The sequence below is a fragment of the Tenebrio molitor genome, chromosome 2 (assembly GCF_963966145.1).
Source record: "Tenebrio molitor chromosome 2, icTenMoli1.1, whole genome shotgun sequence".
Lineage (NCBI taxonomy): Eukaryota > Metazoa > Arthropoda > Insecta > Coleoptera > Tenebrionidae > Tenebrio > Tenebrio molitor.
In genome coordinates, this window is record NC_091047.1 from 14,010,505 (window position 1) to 14,032,541 (window position 22,037).

Consider the following 22,037-nt stretch of genomic DNA (forward strand, 5'->3'; position numbering starts at 1 on the left):
TTGGGCGCTGCTGTTCCAAAGCACCCTCGATTATCTCATTCAATTTTTCCTCTTTCTTCCACCAGTTCTGCTTCTGTTTTAAGGACTGTCGGTTCTGTTCTGTTTTGTTATTGGTGTTGGTGTGTGCAGGTTGTCCCTTTGTGAAATGTTCGTGAATTAATTATTTTGTGATAAACAATTATTTTTCTCAATGGAAATCAATATATTTATGGCACAGGATTAACAAGGACCATGGTGGAATTAAATTTTTCCTCGACGAGTGAGTAATTTTCATTTTTCGCAACATGCAACCCCTATTAGAAGGGGCGGCTTTGACATTTGCTACATTAACATCGTATTTAATTTTTTGCATGTTATAAACCGATAAAATAATTCGGGGAAAGTGCAAAGTCGTGATTTTCCGAAATACGAAAATTTAATTCTTTTATTGGAGGGTTCGCCAGGGTGCAGCTTGTTTTTTATTTAAATTTTTGATGGACAACGCTTGATAAAATAATTGATGCGTTCATTTAGTGTTTTACATTGCCCTCGGGTGTTAACACATATTTCGCCCCATTTAGTTAAATGGCGGAAAGGGGCTGGGAAAAATGTTAATGTGAAATTACAGGCATGTGGGGTGAAAGTTCATTTTTAAAAGGGCGTTTTCGCCGTTTACATATGTGGGAAATTCGTAACATTACTAACTACATATTTCATGAACCCTTTAGATAGGTACAAGTTTTTTTTTAATTCACTCGTATTTTTTTTTTATCAATCAATGTCATTTTTCATAGTTGCTGTATAATGCTTTTTTTAATTCATTTTTAAATCATTGGAAACATTACAATATGATTCAAAATTTACATATTCACTAGGAAATTGTTCTTTTATTTGTTTTGTCTTATCATATTTGGCTAGAGCTGATTCCGTGTAATTAGATAATTTTGATGTATTGCGTGTGCTTCCGTTGCAAAATCAGTTTTCCTAGATAAAAAAATCCAAAAATGTGTGCAAAAAATTTCAATTTTTGTCAGACATAATATCACAAATTCACAAGACTTCTCATTTTCCGAAAAAAAATGGAAGTCGAGTTATATTTGGCTAGACAAATTCCCGAATGGATAATTCAAACAAAAATAGAGCTTTATTTATCTAAATGTACAATTATTTAATACATACACAGTTAACAAAACTTGGAATCAGATTCAGAACATCACAAAACGGATTAAAGGCTAGTTTATAATTATCATAGTAGGTACTTTTCCTGTAACAATTTAGCTGTTGTATTCCAAATTGTTTTCACACTGTAGTCAATATCACTGCTGGAGTCGTTTCCAAAACGATTTTTTAAATCCATTTCGGAAAACGTCAAAATAATTTTCTGACATTTTGTTCAATAATTTGTGTTAGCAACAGAAACAAAAGCCTTGTCAACGTTGTTTTTCGCCGGAAGGGAGATTTTTGTCGACGGAAGAGGCACTTTCTGACCATGATTAGATTTTTTCGCGATATTCGGCACACTATTGGTCAATATGTATCAACTGTTTTCATAACATGGGTGAATTTCTCTTAAATAATTATTGATCGTTGAAAGCAGTTATTTATATTCTTAAACATATTTTCATAAACTTCTACTATTTTCTGACAAGAACCAAGTATTTTATCAGCATCTTTGCCACGCACTTGGATAGGTAATATGTATAAAAAAATATTAGTTTGCAAGTTTGAGTTAGTATTTTATTGGGAGAAAATTTCTAAAAATCCATAAATTTTTCCTATTTGCACAAATTTAAAATTTAATTCGTATCTACTAACAGGGTATTAGCTATATAAAAGCCAGGTAGTTTAGGTATACATTCCTTCTACAGTTGAACGATAAAGGCTCGGCTTGAAGGAGTCCAGCAGATGTTTCAGACACGTGCCGCTGCCTCAGGGGCCACAGACATCAGCTGGTGCAACCTTTAATCTTTCTCTCTTTGAAAAGCAGCAGGTATTCTACTCAACCAACGAAATTTCCTCTTTAAAAAGACATCAAAGCCGCGAACACAACACGTTGAGGTTGAGGTTCATTTTATTAAAATGTTGCTGGAAGACTATTTTTACCGCTGACTGGAAGTGCAAATTCATCAATTTGGCATTTTGTGGTTTTTCTGCAAACCATCAACCTGTACAGAAGCAGTTTATTAACGCTCAAAACAAAAACGACAACTAAGCGTTATATTCACTTAGTTTGTAGAAAACATTTTTTTAAACTTTTGGATTTCGGTTACAGGTGCGATGCCCGACGATGGTGTCCCCGACATGACGAGGCTGACGGTGCTAGACGAAGAAGTTATCAACAAAAATCTGAAAGTCCGCTACGAAAAAGATTGTATTTACGTATCCTTTTTGCGGTGTAGAATTTTATCATTCCATTATCGCGCCTTCCTGTTTTGATTACATGCGAATTAGAATAATTTCGTGCCGATGCACGAGAACTCTCGCCCAATTCTCATCGATTTCCTATTTGCATGAATGTCACTCTCAAATGATGTTACATTCTAACATGTCGGATGTTGGCAGAATAGACACGCTCGGCGTTAGTCAGCGACGATTCTTGAAATTCAGGAGTGAGGAGTACCGGAACAGAATTAATGACTCAAGTTTATCGGTTTTTTGACCTATAAAAAATAAATTGATCGTTTATACCTACCACTTTCCTCGATGTATTGGGGTGATTCATGTGAGAAGAATCTGAGCGATTTCGTTAGCACGGTCGTACTATCGGGGACAACCATATCTGTGGAGTAACAGATCTGAAAACTAGCAGAACCAATCCAAGGCCGTTTTTTCGTAAAACACATTGCTCGAATTGCAACCAAAATATACTCGTAGACTCGTACTAGATGCTTTACAGATGTGTGGAACCAGAAATTCGCATTAAAATTATTATTTGTAGAGCGAGTTTGATGGTTGTATGTAATTTATTTTTATTTTTTTCATTAAATATTTTGATGATTAGATGACTCACAACGCATCATAACTAGTTCGCTTTGTCTCTTGGGATTTTTATATGACACAGTGATCCCCTCACAAACGCATCGCATAAAATATACCTACCCTCATTCTTTCGTATATGGTTGCATTATGCTGTCAAGCTAACGAACTCAAGGGTGCTGATTGTTATACTGACAACCTCAAGTATTCTCTAACTTGTTACGTATGAGAGGGAGTAATTAATAATAACCTTGTTAACAAGCGTGTGAAACGGCAAATGAAGCGAATTAATTACTTTTTCGGGAAAATTTAATTAAAAAGAAATGAATTTGTATGTTCTAAATAATTATTTATTCGACATAAAAAGTAGACCAGCATTTCTAGGCTTGTCTGTGTAATACATATTTTGTATTTTGTCATTTTTTAATAATGTTTATGATGATGAAATAGATCAAGTTTCCATAGACTGTAGAAGTCTTATTTTTAAAGATTTTAACCTTACATGAGGGTTTTGATCCAAATTTTTAAAAAATATGGAGCTGAATAAGCTGAAATAAGAACCTGTTCGTGGTAAGATTAATTAATTAATTTGAACCAAAATGAAGTATATGGGTAGGTATTATGTATAAAGATTATGAGAAGCGTTCCCGAGAATCCAGCAAGCACTTTGGAATTCGGGTGAATCAATCCATAACTACTCAATCATAGCCGTTTTTATGGAGTTTTATAAAGTAAAAAGTAATACACGCAGGAAAATAAAAACATTCAAAATCGAGAGTGATGTGACATCAAAAAATATAATTGTATCAAACTGATTTTTTATTCTGTCGATGTAACGCAAAATTTGGAACAGTTGACTAAATGTGTGGATGCTTTAAGAATGGAGTTTCTAATATCATTTTGGCGTTCCCATTGCCCGTAGACGTTTTTTCATATTATCCCATAAGTGCTCAATTGCGTTGACGTCAGGATTACGTGCTGGCCACTCTATGAATATTCCTAAGGTAGTCGGAAACTACCCTTGTAATATGTGGCCGTCTATTGTTCTGCGTATAAATGAAGTCTTGTTCTACGAATGGGGCAAATAGCACAACAACAGGTTCCCAAGATGTCCGTGATATATCGATGTGCATTTAAATAGTCTCAATCTAAAATCATCAACTATGTAGCTGCGTCTAAAGATATTCGTCCTCGTACCATTATTGACCCTCCCCCAAAACTCTCTTTAGTAACAAAATTACACTGCGCATATCGCTCACCAGGTCGTCTATTCACCATTACCCGTCCGTCAGACTTGTATAGACAGAATCTGGATTCATCGAAGAACAAAACTCTGCACCAGTCTTGTTGGACCCAATTGACATGTTCTAGTGCAAAGTTTAAGGGAGCCTTCCGGTGGGCTACAGTTAATCTGGATCCTAGATCTAGTGGCTGGTCTTCTCGGACGTATCTGATCTTCCTTTAGTTGTCTTCTAACCGTATTTTTACTCAGGTGGAGTGCATATTTGTCTAACATGCAATTTTGAAGTAGGGGAGCAGAGACAAACCTTTCTCCAATGTTTATTAATCGGTCCTGGTGGTGCCGTTCAGTGTCCCGCTGTCTTCTTAGAGCTCTAGATACAGTAGATTTATTCACATCAAGGCGATATGATATAGTCCTGTGACTCTCTTCATTCTGAGCTAACAAAAGCACACACTTTTCAAATGCTAAGTTGTTCTTAACATCACCCATATCAAAAGTAAATTAAGATTTATCTCAATACTTATTTAATTTCGTGGGCCTTTGTGAATTTTTGGTATTTAAGTGTATACTTGTGATACATTGTTGTTGTCAGAATAAAAATCTCTATTAGAATTACTAAAAAAAAAATATGTAATCCCATTTGAAAATTTTTTTTTTGGCAGTTTACCCTTTTTGGGGACACCTGTATAATGAGCAACTTTAAGTATAAAAACTACACAGTGAATGACCTACAAAATCACTAAATCCGACAGAATTTTTTGATAAGGCTACCTAAAAATAAATTGTGTTCGCTTTTATATTTGAAAATACATATTAATAATAAACGGATGGCTCCTAATAACATGGAAGTATAGGTGATATTGTAAAAAAATGGCATCAAAATTACCAGTGAAAAAGAAAACTCAGCGTGTTGTATAATTTTTATGTAAATACAGTGACTCCCGATTATCCGGATCGCGGTCATTCAAACAAGCATAAAACTACTGAACAAATTTATTTCTTCTCGGAAATTTGTCTGCTTTACTGGCCGGAAGTGACATCCTGCTTATGAAAAAATGGAAAGAAGAGTAAAAATTCCTGCAGAATGTAACAATTTAAAATCGAATTGTTTTTCAACAAACAGTGGCATAATTGAAAATTTTGATTTTGATCTGTTTAGATATACCGTATGATCGAAAAAAGACCGAGTAAGCTATGACTATCATGGTTTAGGTGACAGCGCAAGTTTAAGTGTTGCTGTGTTTGACAACTGTCGAGTTTTTTTCTTGGAGGTTAGAGGACTTTAAATGTGTTTCTTTGGCAACAGTAATATTTAACTAGAGCTGTCAACTGAACCACGGTGATCATGGCTTACTCGTTTTTTTTTTTTTCAATCACATGGTATTTTTTAGTTCCTTATTACGTAAGTGATCAAAAAGAAAACAAATCAAGAGTTTGTTTTATCGAAAAGTTCATCTTAGATTGACTCATACGCATATGTATACTCGTTTTATTAGTTGCCTACCTCTCAAAAAATCTATTCGAAATTAATTATTAATAATAATTAATGCTTTATCTACAACGGTAAAACCCATTTTATCACTTATTCTGGGATAATTGTTAATTACAATAAACTTTGCCGACATGGAAATGTTGTTTTCGAGGTTAACAACAGTACATCGTTGACGTTTCTTTGATATTTCCGCGAAAAATCTGCTTACCACTGGTGTTGCGTTTGGCAATAAAGCTGGAATTACCCGTTCTTACGAATGTAAAATGTTGCTCTTGTTTGTTTTATACATTTTCTTCATTATTAGATTATAATAATAAAATGTATAATTATAATTCCACCGTCTAAAATTCATTAGGTATTATTTATGATAAAGTAGCGTTTGAGACCATAAATTGTCTATGCCCATGCATTGAACGCTTATTTGCATAGAGGTAATGATAGAATCCGCTACGACATGACCGATAATAATTTCAAACGCCTGCTCTGATTTGTTTTTTTTTTTTTATTGATTATTATATTATTATATTATTGATTTTATTGATTACATTGTATCTACAATATACGGTACAAACAAACAAAATAAGATGTCCTCTTTTATAATCTGCGCCAAAGATGTAAGGCGTCATTTACAATTTTGCAGTGGGGGTAGCTGGGGTCGTGACAACTATTCTAAGTTGCGTCCCCCTCCGCGCGAGTGGTATCCTAAAATTTAAAAATTGTAGTAGAGACCATAAATCACGCATCCTCACTTTTCGCTCGAACACCCGATATTTGTGTATGAGTTATTGTGTTGTATAAATACATACATATAACATTTTGATTACATTTTTTTATTGAGTTTGTGTATCGGTAAATCTACATACATATATCAAGATAAAAAAAACACCATATGTTTCAAGAAATTCATAATAAACTCAGCTGTGAAAAACAAAATATTTGAAAACGTATGGCTTAACTTGAATAATCCAGTCGTGAATGTCATTATTACGACAGTTGTCATGAACGAAGTTAAAAAATGGGTTCGGTTTGAGAATGGTTTCTAGATGAACGAGAACGAGTCACGGTCACAGTTATCAACATTTAACTGATCCGCCGTCCCATATACTCTATACGGTCCCAAGTTATATAGGTTAGTTTGAGTAATGATGTAATCACGTTTCCTATACTTTTGTTGTTCACAGCCCTTTTTGATCATACGTTTTTGGAATATACGATGGTTATGTAATAAACATTTTAGGTACAATCTCTTTATTAGCCGAATTTTCGTTTATCCGAAATAGGTCCAATCTGCATTATTTTGGATAACCGGAAACCTACTAAAAATAATCTCACCACCGTACCCAGTGTTTATTGAATTTGTTTGCTCGTCGTTGAATCAGTGCAAAAGTTCTATTTTAAAACCCGATGACTTGAGCATTATTTTTTCTTTTGAACGCTATTTACTAATTACGACTCACTCCAGGGTGAAAATGAATATTTTAAAAATATTTTCTTAATATCTGTACACTGCAAACATTTCCGCCTTCAGCGTTGTTTTAAATTAATTAACTTGTCCTCAGAGAGCCCTCTTTTTCAAAAGCGCTAAATCCGTCACAGTATACATTAAATTTTATCTACAAAGAGTTCCTAAGTTTTTTTAAACGACAAAATGCGCGACACTTTTAATTTGATTGAGGTAGTGCCGGTTCTGCTGAATACCGATTGCGAACGATAAAATGGGGTCAGGAAACATCGGAAATTAAGAAATTATTAATGAAACGCCAACCGGAATTCGGGAAACTTGTATATTTTCTGACTCAGGCGAAAATTTTTAAATATAGATAGGTACAGCAATTATCACTGATTAGTGATAATTGCTGTACCTATCATACCTATATTAGTACCTATATTAGTGATAATTGCTGTACCAGTAAAGTGTAGTGATTACTACACTTTACTTTTGTTATTTTTGTAAATATGTGGCATCGTAAATGATAAAGAGACAAATGGCAGTTTTCTTCGTACTCTCATTTTATACTCGTACACTTATCGGCTAAAGGTGCTCTGAAAATGGTTAGGTACCACGAAAATACATGGTCAATTCTATCTATTTTTGGTGTTCATTAATAAATAATTATAATCAATATCATGGTATAATTTAGTTTTCATTAATTAAATTTTAAGAGTATTTTGACCTGAATACTTGGCACTAATAATATTGCTTTAAGACAAAGCTCTATGATCCATTTCTGCTTCTTTTGTAGTGTAAGATAAACAGGAAGACATGTGCATTAATAATGTACAGTTTTCTTTTGAAGTGGATGCAAAGAGTACTTTTCAAAAACGCCTGCAATAAACCAGCTTGCTGTTGGTAACGGTGAAGTAAAAATTTAATCAACACTGCTTGCATCCACCAACCACTGGTTTAAATGTTTACCCCAAGCAGAGCAAGGCCGGACGTACTGTGTTTTCCTTAATTAGATTTAGACATACACTGGCTCAATCCTCGTCGCCGTCAACCCCTACAAGGACATTGACATCTACACTCACGTAAGCAAACAAAACTTTTTTAAAAAGTAACTTAACATTCGCTACACGCGGAGTTTCCGGGCATTGTGCTTCAGTAAATTCGCAAATCGTTTATCTAGTGTTAATTTTGCGCTTTAACACTTAACATCCTGACGCGATGATTGCTTCTCACGCTATCCTCGTTTCGAAATCTTACGGAATCCAATTTCGTAGAACAACATTAACTCGGTTACATTTAGTCCATTTAGTATTCTTTTGAACTGATAAAAGGATTATCACTCTGCATTCGTTTGCACATCGTGAGTAAGTTGTATGAAAGCCTCAGCGACCTTGCGATTCATGTTGCGAATCAAGGTAACGATTTTTCCTCGTTATGAAAGAAGAAGATGCGATGTACGGAATATGATCAAGTTTTGTTAAAATTTTACAACATGTGATGCCATAATGTGGGTTAACCTGCCAGAGAAGGGGTAGGTTGTAGATATTAGCGAGGGGCTTTATTGATCAAGGCGGTGGCCACCCCAACGCGTACAAATAAAGATAAACTATGCCAAAAGCCAAAACAAGACAGAGACATAAACAAAAAGCAGACTTGAATGAAACACCGGATTGCTCATAAACAGTAGTTGGCAAGCATTTCAATATACCTACAGTATCTTTCTTTATCGCGATGTGACCAACAACAGAACGCTAAAACACATCGTGACATCCATGCGGGTTGAATAAAAAGATGATTTGGTTCCTGTGGTGTCATGTAATGCTCCATTGTACCCCGCCGATCGTTTGTTTAGATTTTTTTAAGCACGATTCGATCCAAGCAAGATTATTTGGATAAAATTGCACATTGAATTATTTAATAAAGCGCGTGATAAATGATAAATTTGCTCATTATTATTCACCACAAGCGGACATAATTAAACGTAAATTTTGTCGGCATTAAAGAATTTAACCTTCCAGAGATACATAATGTTTCTTGGTTCGGTTCAAGTCTAAAAATAATAAGATAACTTCCAGGCACGCACCAAGTTACAAAAATTGTGCCTATTGAATCACGATGCCGTCGGCTCATGGGAGGAATATTCATAAGCGGTAGTTTCTCCGTGCGACACATTTACTTCCTTTTGTGTTATTTCTGGCAATTATCTTCCACTTCCACGAAATAAATGAGTGGAATCGCCTACTTAAACAATAAAGTATGTGCATGCAAAATTTTAAATTATTTCCCTTGTAAATGTAGCAACTAAGTAATGGAGAGTGATTGACCACTTTATTAAAATTATCTTTCTTTGCACTTTGGTCACGTCTTCTCGCATATCTCGCAGTAATGATAAGCTGATTATTTATTATTGAATTATTGTGTGTTAGAAGGCATTCAACGGATATCCGTTATAGTTTTGCAAACCGAACTTATCAGAGGAACTCCTTATCATATCATTAAACTTAACTCCAAGACCACAGTGGAAGTTTTTTGTAATTCGCAATAATTTCAAATAGCTGCATAATAAATAAATATCTTCGTGCATTTCAGTTATCTACTGCAAACATGCATCTCTTATCGTATGCGTTAGACTCTTGGTAATTTATTCAAATCTGACTGCATTGCCGTTTTTCCTTCTCTTGAATCTCTCGTGGCCATTGTCTCCATGTGGTGGGAACGAATGTCAGTCACGGTTAGTGATTGTCCTAATTGTAACGTTTCAAATTTTTAATCAGGTACTGTATCATGGCAAAGGAAATGCGTCGCCTTTTTCTCTTGGGAATTTAGTCTTAGAAAGATTTGATGATAATCCGTGCACCTGCGGCTACAAACATGACACCTGCAGACAAGTGGCGTGTAATAAAATTGGAAGTTTGTTGGTTTTCTCACAACACATCGGTTGACACACGAAAGCACACATATATTTAATAAACGTATTTAGATAGTTTTGTATCGCACAGAGACTTCTTAAATTTCGCTTGAGCTTATCACATGTTTATCTCTTAGCAATATGTGAGTAAATACCAGGGGAAAAAACTGGGGGCTCACGAACCACACGTTTTTGCATTGGCGGAAGCAGCGTATGCCTCTCTACAAACCGACTCAAATGGAAAGGGCCACACGAACCAAAGTTTGGTGATAAGTGGCGAAAGCGGTGCAGGAAAGACCGAAACTACGCGTTTTATTCTACAATATTTATGTTCAGTTACTAGCGGAGTATCGACATGGGTCGAACAGCAGATTTTGGAAGCCAATACCATACTTGAAGCATTCGGTGCGTTGAAAAGTACGTTTTCTTTAAATACCTAAGAACGAGGGCGTTTTTAGGTAATGCAAGAACGGTGCGAAATGACAATTCTAGCAGATTTGGAAAGTTCATGCAAGTCTGCTTCGACTCCAGGTGGATGATTGCGGGGTGCATTATTCAGGATTATCTTTTAGAGCAATCCAGGTTGACGTTTCAAGGGCCGGGTGAAAGAAATTACCACGTTTTTTACCAGTTAGTAGAAGGTGCAAGAGTGAGTTTTTCCCTCATTAAATGTGAACAATTTTTCTAAGAACATTTTGTTGTAGAATAACAAGGAACTAGCTGCACAGTTGCATTTAAAAGACGCCAATTTTTATAATTATTTGAACCAGTCGAGTTGTTCGAAACTTGAGGGCGACGACAGACGACTAGACACGTTGAGACTGGCTTTCAATGTTCTTCAAGTACCAACAAATATGTGTAACGGAATTTTTCAAACACTGTCGGCTATTCTGTGGCTAGGGAATTTAAATTTTGAAGATATAGATGGAGAAAAATGTCAGTTGACGGAAAACGATAAGACAATTTTAGAAACAATTTCGAGTTTATTAGAGTTAGAAGTAGATAGTTTGAAACAAGTAGTTCTTTTAAGGCAAATTAACGTAAGGGGAAATATCACGGAAATTCCACTGAAATTACAGGAAGTATGTCGAATCGTATCGAGTCGTAAACTAATTATAGTACTAATCTTGAGCTTTTAGGCGAGAGAAAATCGACATGCGATGGCGAAAGCTTTATATTCACGTACTTTCGCTTGGCTGATCAATCACATAAACAACTGTACTAATCCGGGCCAAGATTCGAGCAGATTTTTAGGTGTTTTGGATATTTTCGGCTTCGAAAACTTTGCCGTTAATTCTTTTGAACAACTTTGTATCAATTACACAAACGAAAAATTGCACAAGTTTTTTAATCACTACGTTTTCGCATTAGAACAAGAAATTGTGAGTATTTTCTAAAAAAAAATATATCAAATATCATCATTTCTGAATGTCTTAGTATCAACAAGAGGCTATTCAATTTAATCATATTTCATTTACCGACAACACTTTGTGCTTAGAACTGTTAGAAAAACCTCCTCGTTGTATATTACGGTTGTTATCTGAACAATGCCATCTACCCAGAGGTTGTGATGCTTCCTACATTTCAAACTTACACGGTGAATTTGAAACCCACGAGCGATACGTTAAAGGTACTTGATTACTGTGGAATATTTCGCAAAAACTATCATCATAAAAATTTTTAGGAGAGGATAGAAGACGTTGGGAAACAGAATTTGGGATCAAACATTACGCAGGTTGTGTAACTTATAGTGTAAAAGGTTTTGTTGATAAAAACAGAGATGTTCAGCAAGACGTGTTTTTCGATATAATTTCTCGCAGTAAGAATGAATTCCTTCAAGATTTATCGAAATATCAAGACTTGACGAATACCGTGGCCTCACGCCAAATAGCGAACGGGGGTACGACAGTTTCGAGGGGAACAAGTAAGGGTAAACCAACAGTTTCTGACACTTTTCGACACCAATTGCAAGCTTTGGTTGATGTCCTGCAATCGACCACCCCGTGGTACGTCCGCTGCATCAAACCTAACAGCAAAAAACTACCAAATGATTATGACAACAATCTAGTCTTAGACCAATTAAAGTATTTAGGAATGCTAGACATAATTCGTATACGAAAAGAAGGCTTCCCGATACATATGAATTTTGAAGACTTCGTAAGCAGATATCACTGTCTTTCCAAAAACCGTCTTCCACCCGACATGATAAAAGCGTGTCGGGACCTTTTGGAAAGTCACAACTTACCAAAGACTGAATGGCAGTTGGGAAAAACCAAAGTTTTTATGCGATCTCATATCCACGAACCGCTGGAGGAAACCAGGAACAAAATGGTCACTTCGAGGGCAATTTTAATACAAAAAACCTATCGAAAGTATTCTGCACGAAAAGAATTCTTAAAGATCCGTAACTCAGTTTTACGAATTCAACACGCCTACATTGGATGGAAACTAAGGATTGAGTTTCTACGAAAGCGACGAGCCGCAGTAATAATACAGAGCCATCTCAGAGGAGTTTTCGCCAGAGAAGTGGCAGCAGCCTTGCGCGAGATGAGAAGAGTTGAAGAAGAAATGAGGAAACGGGAAAAAATGGAAGAGGAACGTAGAGCAAAAGAAGCGGAAGAGGCACTGAAGAAGAGGAACGAGGAAGAGGAAAAAGAACAGAGTAAGAGGAACGAGGATTTGGAAAGAAGCGAAAAGTACGTTTGCGTTAACGCATTGGTAGATATTAATTGCTTTGCACTTTTCAGAGCCGCCGAGCAAGAAATCGCAGCTCTGTCTCATATGGCTGAACAACTGAAACCTCGCTTGACAGAACCGGTCACCGAATCTGTAGATCTCGATAACCTTTTTGCGTTCTTGTCGGACGTGCAACCGCAAAATCGCAATCAAATCATAGACGAGATAGGCGAAAAGATGGACGAGTTAGTCGAGGATTTGGATGTGGAGCTGGAAACGGTCATTCAGCAAGAGCTTGAAGGTTTAGCCATGGAACAACAGCAACCGACTCCGCCAAAATTAGCGTTGCCCACTTTACCGGAACCGACAGGACCTCCTCCACCACCACCTCCCGCCTTCCAAACTACAACTGAATCTCCGCAACAAGAGACTAAAGACAGTAACAATACAGAGCCGATTTATGAAGCAGTTCTTCCAAGAGACGATTCGACTTGTGTATCACCTCCTCCCCTACCGGCACCACCAAGATTGCCCTCAGAGTCACCGAAAGCTAGTCCGCCCGTTTCACGACCTAACAGCGCGGTAGTAAGGTTCTTTGTTATGAGTGTCTACGAAATAATTATGGTGTCATATTCCAGCCTCCCTCATGGCGGTACAATAATGAACCAGAAACGAACAATGCGGAACGGGAACAAAGACGCAAATTTAGAGTAGAAAAGAAGTTGCAAGAATTGACAGAAACGAGTGAGAAGGACAGTTCAAATGAGGATACATATCACGACATGATTGAGTTTGCTGAAAGCTACTTCAATTCTCACGAGAGAAGTCCAGAGGGTACTATCATGGCAACTTTGACGCGAAAGCGGCAGAGTTCCGAGATGATTCCAAAGTGTGAGATGGTCACGTTTTACAAAGGAAATACTATCCCGAGTTCTCACATACATATGTATGATCCTGATAACATCAACATTGCGTGCAACATTTTTAGGGTAAGTGCACTTCACATGAATTATTTTTTATACTATCAAAATTACTTTCATTCCTGTTCTTAAAATTGCTGAAACGTGTATGTGAATTGTTAATCAAAACGAGCCCTACCAGTGAAAATATGCTGGAACATTTTTAAATATGTCAATGAAATATTTGAAATAGTTCATTTAACCGAAGTAAGTTTTACAAGTACGAAAAAAATTGATAAATTGAGTAACAGCCCTTTCACAATGACGTTAACGTTACGTCGATGTTAAAACGTTAATTTTAACGTTAGATCTAATTACATGGATTTTAGTATTTTTTTTTTTATTATTTCCGTTGGCTAATGTTAGAATGTAACGTTAAGAATCCAGAACATTTCTGGGTCTAACGCTAACAATATCATGTAACATTAACTTTTATCATAACGCCATTGTGAACGGTCTACACTGAAATACATGTAATTTTGAATTTCTGGATCTAACGTTAACATTAACGTTTTAACATCGACGTAACGTTAACGCCATTGTGAATGGGCCTTAAGACACGACTATCATGGTTCAATTGACAGCCCTAGTTTAAATGTAAATAAAATACGCATAATTTAAATCCTGTAACCTCCCTAGGTAACCTCTAACAGAGAAACTTGACGGTTGTCAAATACAGTATATCAGCGTTGCTAACTGAACCGAGATAGTTATGGCTTATTATGGCTTATTCGATTTAATTTTTTTTAGATCGCACGATATTATTCAAATTAATTTATCATTAGTCTAGATCAGTGATTCTCAAAAACATTTAACATGGGAAATCTTCCAGATATTTATTGACCTGCTGTATTATAACCGGCCTGTTCAAAAGTGTCCCTAGTTTGAGTGATCCCCGCTAGAGCGCTAGTAAACGGGCACTTTTTGGGAATATTATTCATCTTAAGTTTTTGTCACCGAGAATATTTCTTGTTCAAATGACATTTTGAATCTGAAGTCAAAAAACTCCTTGTTTTTTTGCTGTTTTGAAATTAAATTCTTGAATTTTTTTCCTTTTTGTTCGTTATTTTTGTTTTTTGTTATAGATATGTATTGCGTATTGATTTATTATCGTTAGTGAAGCGCCCGTTTTGTAGCGCCCTCATCGGTGAAAATTGGCTCTTTCTCGGAAACATTTTCATAATGCATTTTTTTGTTCGACACTGTCAGAATTTGAGAATTTTCTCCTATGTGAACGGATTTTGATATATGTCGCACCTTGTCAAAACGAAACGTCAAGCTAATTTTAAAGGTTTTAAACGATTTGGAGCTTTTAAGGGGCTCGTCGAACAAAAAAACGTTGTATTCAACTCGTTCGTGTGTAAATTGGGCCTTTTTTGGCACTCGTGGGCATTTAAAACTCTCGTTTCGCGCGTGCCAAAAAAGGCCCAATTTACACACAAACTTGTCAAATAAACTACTATTTTATGAAATGAGCAAGCCGGTTATAATACAGAAGGTCGTAATATTTATATATTATGTAGAAATAAGTACTGTAAGAGCAAAAAAAATGCCATAAAGAAAAAATGAAAAAGAAAGTGCCGTGTCTTTGATTAAGAAATTCGTCATGCGTTTGTGAAATCCTGAAATGGGTTATTTATAAATAAACGGTTATAGGTATTATTGCATTTTTTCCCTGCAACATACAGTGCACAAGCGCATCATGGACTGTGCTATCCGTGATGGCATTTTTTTTTGCTTTTACGGTATAAAGCTGTAGTAATATCGTGATTAATAAATGTCTCTTCCTATGTTGTGCGAATTCTTGCGGAACTCCCAAGAAAACTTTACATAGCTCTAATGTTCCGTGGAAAGCAGTTTGGAAATTACTGGTCCAGATATTCTTTAGAAGTATGTTTGAGTGTTAATTAATGAGTTAGAAAAGTTAAATGGGCAGCTGTAGTAATAAGGAATTTTGTTGTAATTAAAGGATTTGTGTAAGTACATTCGCGGTGAAATGAACGCAGAAAGGGAACTTTTGGTAATTCAGACAATAATCGGCCACGCGTTGGAACGTGAAGAAATTCGGGACGAAATACTTGTTCAATGTATCAGACAAGCCACCAACAATCCAAGTTCAGAGGGAACGGAAAGGGTCTGGCTCCTCCTCTGTCTTTGCGTCGTATCATTCCAACCTTCCAAATTGCTCCATCGTTATTTCGTGTCATTCCTAAAGAAGAATCTTGCCCAAGGCGGTAAAATATCACAATACGTTCAATGGTGCATTGATAATTGCAATAACACCAAAGTCAAAGTCAGAGAACACCCACCATCGTCCGTAGAAGTGGCGGCCATGAAACGTTTGGGCACTATCGTGTGCAGATTTTTCTTTCTCGACGGGCGAACGAAAGCCATAGATGTCCATCCGACCGACACTGCAGGAGACGCAGCCAGAAAATTGGCAGAGAGACTCGGCCTGAGAAACCTTGACGGGTGGGCTATTTATCAGAGTCGCCCAGAGGGAGAAGAGCACGTGAGAGCCCACTACTATCTGTATGACGTAATAGCGCAGTGGGAAATGTAAGAATGATCAATTCTTGTCGCTTGCTTGTAATAAAATCGCGTATTTCAGGAGTCAAAATAAGCTGGCGCCACCTAGCGGACTTTCGACGCTGGGTAGGCGCAGTGGGACGACACTGAGTGGCGGCGAGAATCGTTTCATTTTTAAGAGACGTTTGTTCAAGTCTAGTCGAGAATTGAGTCAAGATCCCGTCGAAGTGAATCTATTGTATGCTCAAGCTGTTCACAGTGTAGTTAAGGTAAGTGGGTTGCTCTTCGAAAAGTATTGATTGAATAATAAATGATACATTTAGAGTGATGATTTCCCGGTTACGGAAAAAGTGGCGCTGCAACTGGCCGGCTTGCAAGCCCAAGTGGCGTTAGGTAACCCCAAGGACAATAACAAACTCGAATACTACACGGATATCGATAACTACCTCCCCTACAGAATCAGCCGCACGAGGGGTGATGACGTTTGGGTGCCTATTATAGCGCAAGCGCACAAGCAATATGGAGCTAACCGATCCGAACTGACTGCGAAAGCTTTATACCTGTCCTGCGTCATGCAATATCCTTTGTACGGGAGCACCATGTTCCCAGTGACCTACAGAGGATATTGGTCGTACGGCAATTCGCTTATATTGGGAGTCAACAGTGAAGGAATCATGCTCATAAAGCCCGATGACAAATTCGTTCTCAACGAATATCGCTACCAAGAAATCGAAAGTATTCTCCTGGATCCCAGCGATAGTTTCATAACGATCACGCTACAACGACACCTCAGCGACAATAATCACAAATGTTTTGTTTTTGAAACGACCCAGAAGAACGAAATCGGATCGCTGATTGCCAGTTACTGCCCAAGTTTGGCGGCGTGGCTTACTGAGAATGAAGCACCGCAAAAGAGAGTCAAAGGTATTACGAACGAGGACCGAGTGCGACTGTACCACAATTTGGTCAACTGTCGAAGAGCACTGGTTGACCATGATATATTGCGAAAACCGACAGACTCGTCTGGTAGTTTTCTCAGAAATACTTTACGCAGACTGAGCAAGCATAAATTGGACAAGTTGAGACAAGAACATGGGGGTGATACCGGAGAAACGTACAAAGGCTTCCATTACGCGTTTTGGGCCTTTAGCCGCCAACAATTACCTCAAAGCATTAGTAGAATTCCTGATCAAGAGGAACAGATCATGCTGCAAGTTTTCCAAATCATATTGACATATGCGGGTTTAGGACAGAATGGTAAGTATCTATCAAGTGATTTGTTAACAATTCTTTATATATTATTTTTTGATAGGTGAGACAATACGGAGAGTGGAAGACGAACACGTTTCTCTGTTGCAAACCATTTTGGAAAGATGTATGCGGAAAGAATCTCTCCTGTGCGAATTATATTTGCAACTGATAAAACAGACAACAGATCATCCCGATCCCAATTCTCGAGTTAATTTACGCCATTGGGCACTACTATCTCTGGCCTGCTCAGTAGTTTTACCTCCTAGTAAAGCAATTCGAAGATACCTGATAGCCCATTTGAAGAGATGTAGTTCTGATTATGTTACGGAAGAAGGCAAATACGCAAGATTTGCAGAAAAATGCCTATTGAAGACTCAGGGAACGAGAAGACGCCAGTGGCCACCTTCTCGCGAAGAAATTCTTTGTACAATAAACAGACGACCAGTGTACGCTCGGTTTCACTTCATGGACGGTCAGTACCACTCGGTCGAATTTCATCCATCGGCGACAGCGAAAGACGTTTTGGAAATTGTGCGAGATAAAATTGGACTAGGTTCCGAAGCTAAAGGTGACAGATTTTTATCGATATTTTGGGACGATTTGCACATTTATTATTTTCATTCTTCCAGGTTATGCCATTTATGAAGTTTTGGGCAATTCCGAGAGAAGTCTGGCGGCCGAAGAAAAAGTGGCAGACGTGATGGCGAAATGGGAAAGGTACAGAGCGGCGACAGCGGCAAACACTGCGACCAATACAGGAATAGCGAAAAGAGCAAGACCGCAACACCACTTTTTCCTATTTAAAAAACATATTTTTATGGACAATTTCATTAATTTGAACGATCCAGTTGAAAAGGAATTGTTATACCATCAAGTTTTACACGACCTCAGAACTGATAGATTTCCAGTCACCGACAAAGAAGCGGTACGTGGGGCATTTTTTTCTTGGGAATATGTTTAGTATAAGATTTTACTAAGTAAATAGGTATTTCGAACAAAAAAATTTCAAATCTCGCCAAGGAAACAATTTAATTAAAAAAAAAAGATGGTAACGTCTTTCGTTGCAGATGATGTTAACTGCTCTCCAAGCGCAGCTTGAACTGGGCGACGTCAACGAAGCAATTCACGATTACCGCCCCATCGCTTGCCACTGTTTACCAGCTCGCCTCGTCCCGATTTTGCCACAAGAGGGCGTCGCCATGCACCATCAGTCCCTACGGGGAATGACACCATCGGAAGCTAAACAGGCTTTCCTTAATCTAATTCAAAGCTGGCCTTTGCATAAAGCCACCATTTTCGACGTTATGGTACGAGACTTTATGCTTTTCGCGTTTATCCTTTTTAACTTGTGCGTTTTTAGCAATCGTTTACTTCAAATTGGCCTAGAGTTCTGTGGCTCGCTGTTGATCAGAAAGGCCTCCACCTTCTCGAACACCGCTCACGAAACACACTCTGTACCTACGACTACGGCAGTATCTTGAGTTACGCTCCCGCTCTGAATTACCTGATGATAATTACTGGAAGCGATAAGAAACAAAGCAAAGTCATCTTGACCACTGCTCAGGCGTTTCAAATTGCAACTTTGATAAGAGAGTACATGGAAGTTCTGCAGGGAGATGCAGTAGAAATGAGGAGAGCGCAAACACCAAAGAGTCGACCAGTTAGTGCTTTACATCAGAATGCACCACTAGTACCACCGCAGCCTAGCTAGAAAAGGGTTACTTTCGCCGATCAGGTTATGGCGGCACATTATTAGAAATCGCCGCCTTAACAAGTATTACCTAGAAAATAAACCGATCTCTTTTAAATTAGGAAATTGACAAATATTTAATAGATACGTAAAAATTATAGGAATCTCAGCTTTTTCTGGGGATACTTGTGCTGATCTGCGAAATGGATTTGTTCATTACAGCAGTTGTTTTTTTTTTGACAGGATGATTTGTAATTTTGTAATTGAACAACTACAATTGTACAATATTTTTATTGAGCCATGAAGTATTATTTGCTAAACAAATCACTGTAAATTGATCACTGAACGGATGTCAGTTTGAAACAAATATTAACACTTTACGACCAGATGTATTATACAAATTCCAATTCATTAGTCCGTTATATAGTAGAAATTTGTGAAAAAGACTGACGGTAAGAAAAAAGTAATAGTCATACTGTTTATTATGGTTCGATCAAACACGTAGCTTGATACGTTACGCAACTAGTCAAAATGTATATAAGCCAATCAAGTTTACTTTGTACAGCTGTTATAAATACGCAATTGTTGTTTTATATTATATATTTGCTTGGTACTTTAAATTTTACTTTATACTATTGTGATATTTTCATTTAACTGAAACCATATATTTGAGTTTTGTATGTCATAATCTTGTGCGTTAAAAAGTGTCTACGTGTCTACGCTTTCACTGACTGCCAGTTTTTTCCGAAATCTATCCAATTCCGAAACGATTTACGAAAGTATTCCCCTCAGACAACGTGGACACTTTTTGGCCCATTTATATAAATGTCAAAACTGATTTATATAAATGTACCTAATAAAAATATCGCATATATTTGTATCGTTATTCAGAAACTATAACCTTAGGGACGTTTCGTGCGCATTTTCTTTCGGATTAGCTATCCTGGAACCAAACTGCAACGCCCGTTTTTTTAATCTAGCCGCATTCTTCAAGTCCAAATAATTAGCTAGGGTCCGAAGTAAAATTTTTTCCCCGATTCCTTGTGGCAACTCGTTCGAAGGGAATGTCCTACAATTACATCGTCGCAAACATTTAAACGCAAACAGTTACACCACTTACTTATCCCAACAATTTAAACTTTGAATGAAATCAACGACCTCTTCATCTAGATATGGAGTCCGGAGTTGTCGGCCATGGTCTGACACCACACGGTCATCTCTTGCTAGATTTCTGTGTGGTAAATTTTGCCAATCTTCTTCTAAAATTTCGTGTAACCCTTGCCACCCTCTCTTCTGAAACGCCGCTCTGTGTTTTGTGTAACCACCGAATAACTCGTCAGCTCCCATTCCTACCAATAAAGTCTAAACTTCAATTAACTGTAATTACTTTTAACATCTTCACTTGCCCTGCACGGCGACCTGTACGTAGCCGTTGAAGCTCTGCTCGCGAACCAAAGAGCGCAACCTAAGCTGTCATCCAAGATGGACTTCAAGGGATAGATTAAATCAGAAATGCGTTCTGCTCTGCAAGAATCTAACTCTTGTCTTGTTACATTCACTTCTACGAAGTTCCAGATTCTTTCTGGGCAAAGAATTTGCAACTCGCTTAGGGTACTAAGTCCTGTCAACCGATCGGGAGTGTTGTAACTGCCTTCTTTTTCAAACGCAACATTAATTAAATCAATTGGGCGCGTTTTTTCCACAAACTTGTCAGTCAATAAAGCTAGAACCGCGCAGTCTACGCCTCCAGAGAACAACACTCCAGTTACAGCGTGATCGCATGTATACTGTTTAAAACAATCTTGACAAAACTGAGGCTGTGATAAAATGCGTTTTCTGACACTATTTTCTAAGAGTGTTTTCAAATGCAAAACGTTATCAATGTAAGATGAATTCGTCAATTTACAGAAAACATCATCTGGTGGCAGCAATACTATTTCTTCCAATATTTCCAACTGACTTTTATTTGGAACACTAAAACTTTTGAATTGTTTAAATTGAAATAGCTCAATTAAAATCTTTTGTTCAACAAATAACTCAATTTCCTGCAATTTTTCATTGAAATTCTTATTTTTCCGTTTCCACGGTAAAACTTGCCACTTGCCTGTTTTAAGGTCAATTGAAAAAATGCCTATGCAAGGTAGTTCAATGAACTCAAATTCTGTGTGTCTCATCGCTACGCTTGTAACAACAATTTCATTTGCGTTTTTACCAATTAATAAACTGCGTCTTCCATAACTGTCGCGCCCAAAGTAAATTTTATTGTCTAGAATGTTTATATAAACAAATGCGTACGGACCTTGGATATCACGTAATACATGAAATACATTATCCGACTTCGTTAAAGCTTCAAAAAACAACTTGGTATCACCTACGCTTTGCCGCAATTCTTCAGTTATTAACGTTCCACCAAATACATCGCCGTTATAAATGAGAACTGATTTATCATCTTCGAGAGGTTGAACGGTCATATCTGCGCCTTGAAGCCATAGTACACTGGCGGCAATTAATACACTACTGTCTTTTAATTTATGAAATGCAGTTTTTACCGAATTTGGACCTCGCCGTAAAAGTGACTTCTCAAATAATTTGAACTGGAACTGAAGCGTCATTATTTCATTTTGGATGATTAAAGACCAACCTTTTGCAATAAAATTTCAGGGTTGTTTTGAAGCGAAATCAAACAAAATATTCCACACATATTAAAATATCAATAAATGTTTCATTATCAAACCATGTGCCCGTTTATTTTGTGGTGGGAGTGGGAGAAATGACCCATTGACGTATGACGATTGACCACTATGACGTATGCGATGCGTAAACAAACACCGTTCACCACCCGTTCTCGTTGTTTTGGCATTAGAGGCCAAGATTAATTTTTTTAACG

At 37.2% G+C, this 22,037-nt stretch overlaps 2 protein-coding genes and 1 long non-coding RNA gene across 6 annotated transcripts; 1 reads left to right on the top strand and 2 right to left on the bottom strand.

Annotated features, from left to right (window-relative positions):
- The first annotated feature begins 43 nt into the window (after window positions 1–43).
- Window positions 44–20,024, top strand: Myo81F (Myosin 81F). 2 transcript variants are annotated; one of them, XM_069039009.1, is made up of 18 exons: window positions 44–259; window positions 2,252–2,358; window positions 8,157–8,219; window positions 10,183–10,450; window positions 10,504–10,694; window positions 10,750–11,127; window positions 11,185–11,427; window positions 11,483–11,675; window positions 11,730–12,741; window positions 12,793–13,303; window positions 13,360–13,710; window positions 15,650–16,239; window positions 16,292–16,478; window positions 16,533–17,466; window positions 17,522–18,028; window positions 18,090–18,385; window positions 18,528–18,767; window positions 18,821–20,024. In XM_069039009.1, the coding sequence occupies exons 1-18, from the start codon at window positions 232–234 to the stop codon at window positions 19,169–19,171; spliced, it is 6,450 nt and encodes a 2,149-aa protein (XP_068895110.1). In that variant the 5' UTR covers window positions 44–231; the 3' UTR covers window positions 19,172–20,024. The 2 variants fall into 2 exon arrangements, with proteins under 2 accessions (XP_068895110.1, XP_068895109.1); XM_069039008.1 differs by having other exon boundaries at window positions 45–259; window positions 12,793–13,306.
- On the bottom strand, window positions 1,105–6,163 carry LOC138124088 (uncharacterized). Its single transcript, XR_011156997.1, has 3 exons — window positions 4,866–6,163; window positions 4,153–4,813; window positions 1,105–4,103 (listed from the first exon to the last, which is right to left on the bottom strand). It is a non-coding gene; the product is annotated as an uncharacterized lncRNA (long non-coding RNA).
- On the bottom strand, window positions 19,427–22,036 carry LOC138124081 (asparagine synthetase domain-containing protein CG17486). 3 transcript variants are annotated; one of them, XM_069039012.1, is made up of 4 exons: window positions 21,792–22,026; window positions 20,557–21,750; window positions 20,271–20,512; window positions 19,427–20,219 (listed from the first exon to the last, which is right to left on the bottom strand). In XM_069039012.1, the coding sequence occupies exons 1-4, from the start codon at window positions 21,849–21,851 to the stop codon at window positions 20,045–20,047; spliced, it is 1,671 nt and encodes a 556-aa protein (XP_068895113.1). In that variant the 5' UTR covers window positions 21,852–22,026; the 3' UTR covers window positions 19,427–20,044. The 3 variants fall into 3 exon arrangements, with proteins under 3 accessions (XP_068895113.1, XP_068895114.1, XP_068895115.1); XM_069039013.1 differs by having other exon boundaries at window positions 20,557–21,744; window positions 21,792–22,025; XM_069039014.1 differs by lacking the exon at window positions 19,427–20,219 and having other exon boundaries at window positions 20,277–20,499; window positions 21,792–22,036.
- Between the last annotated feature and the right edge of the window lies 1 nt (window position 22,037).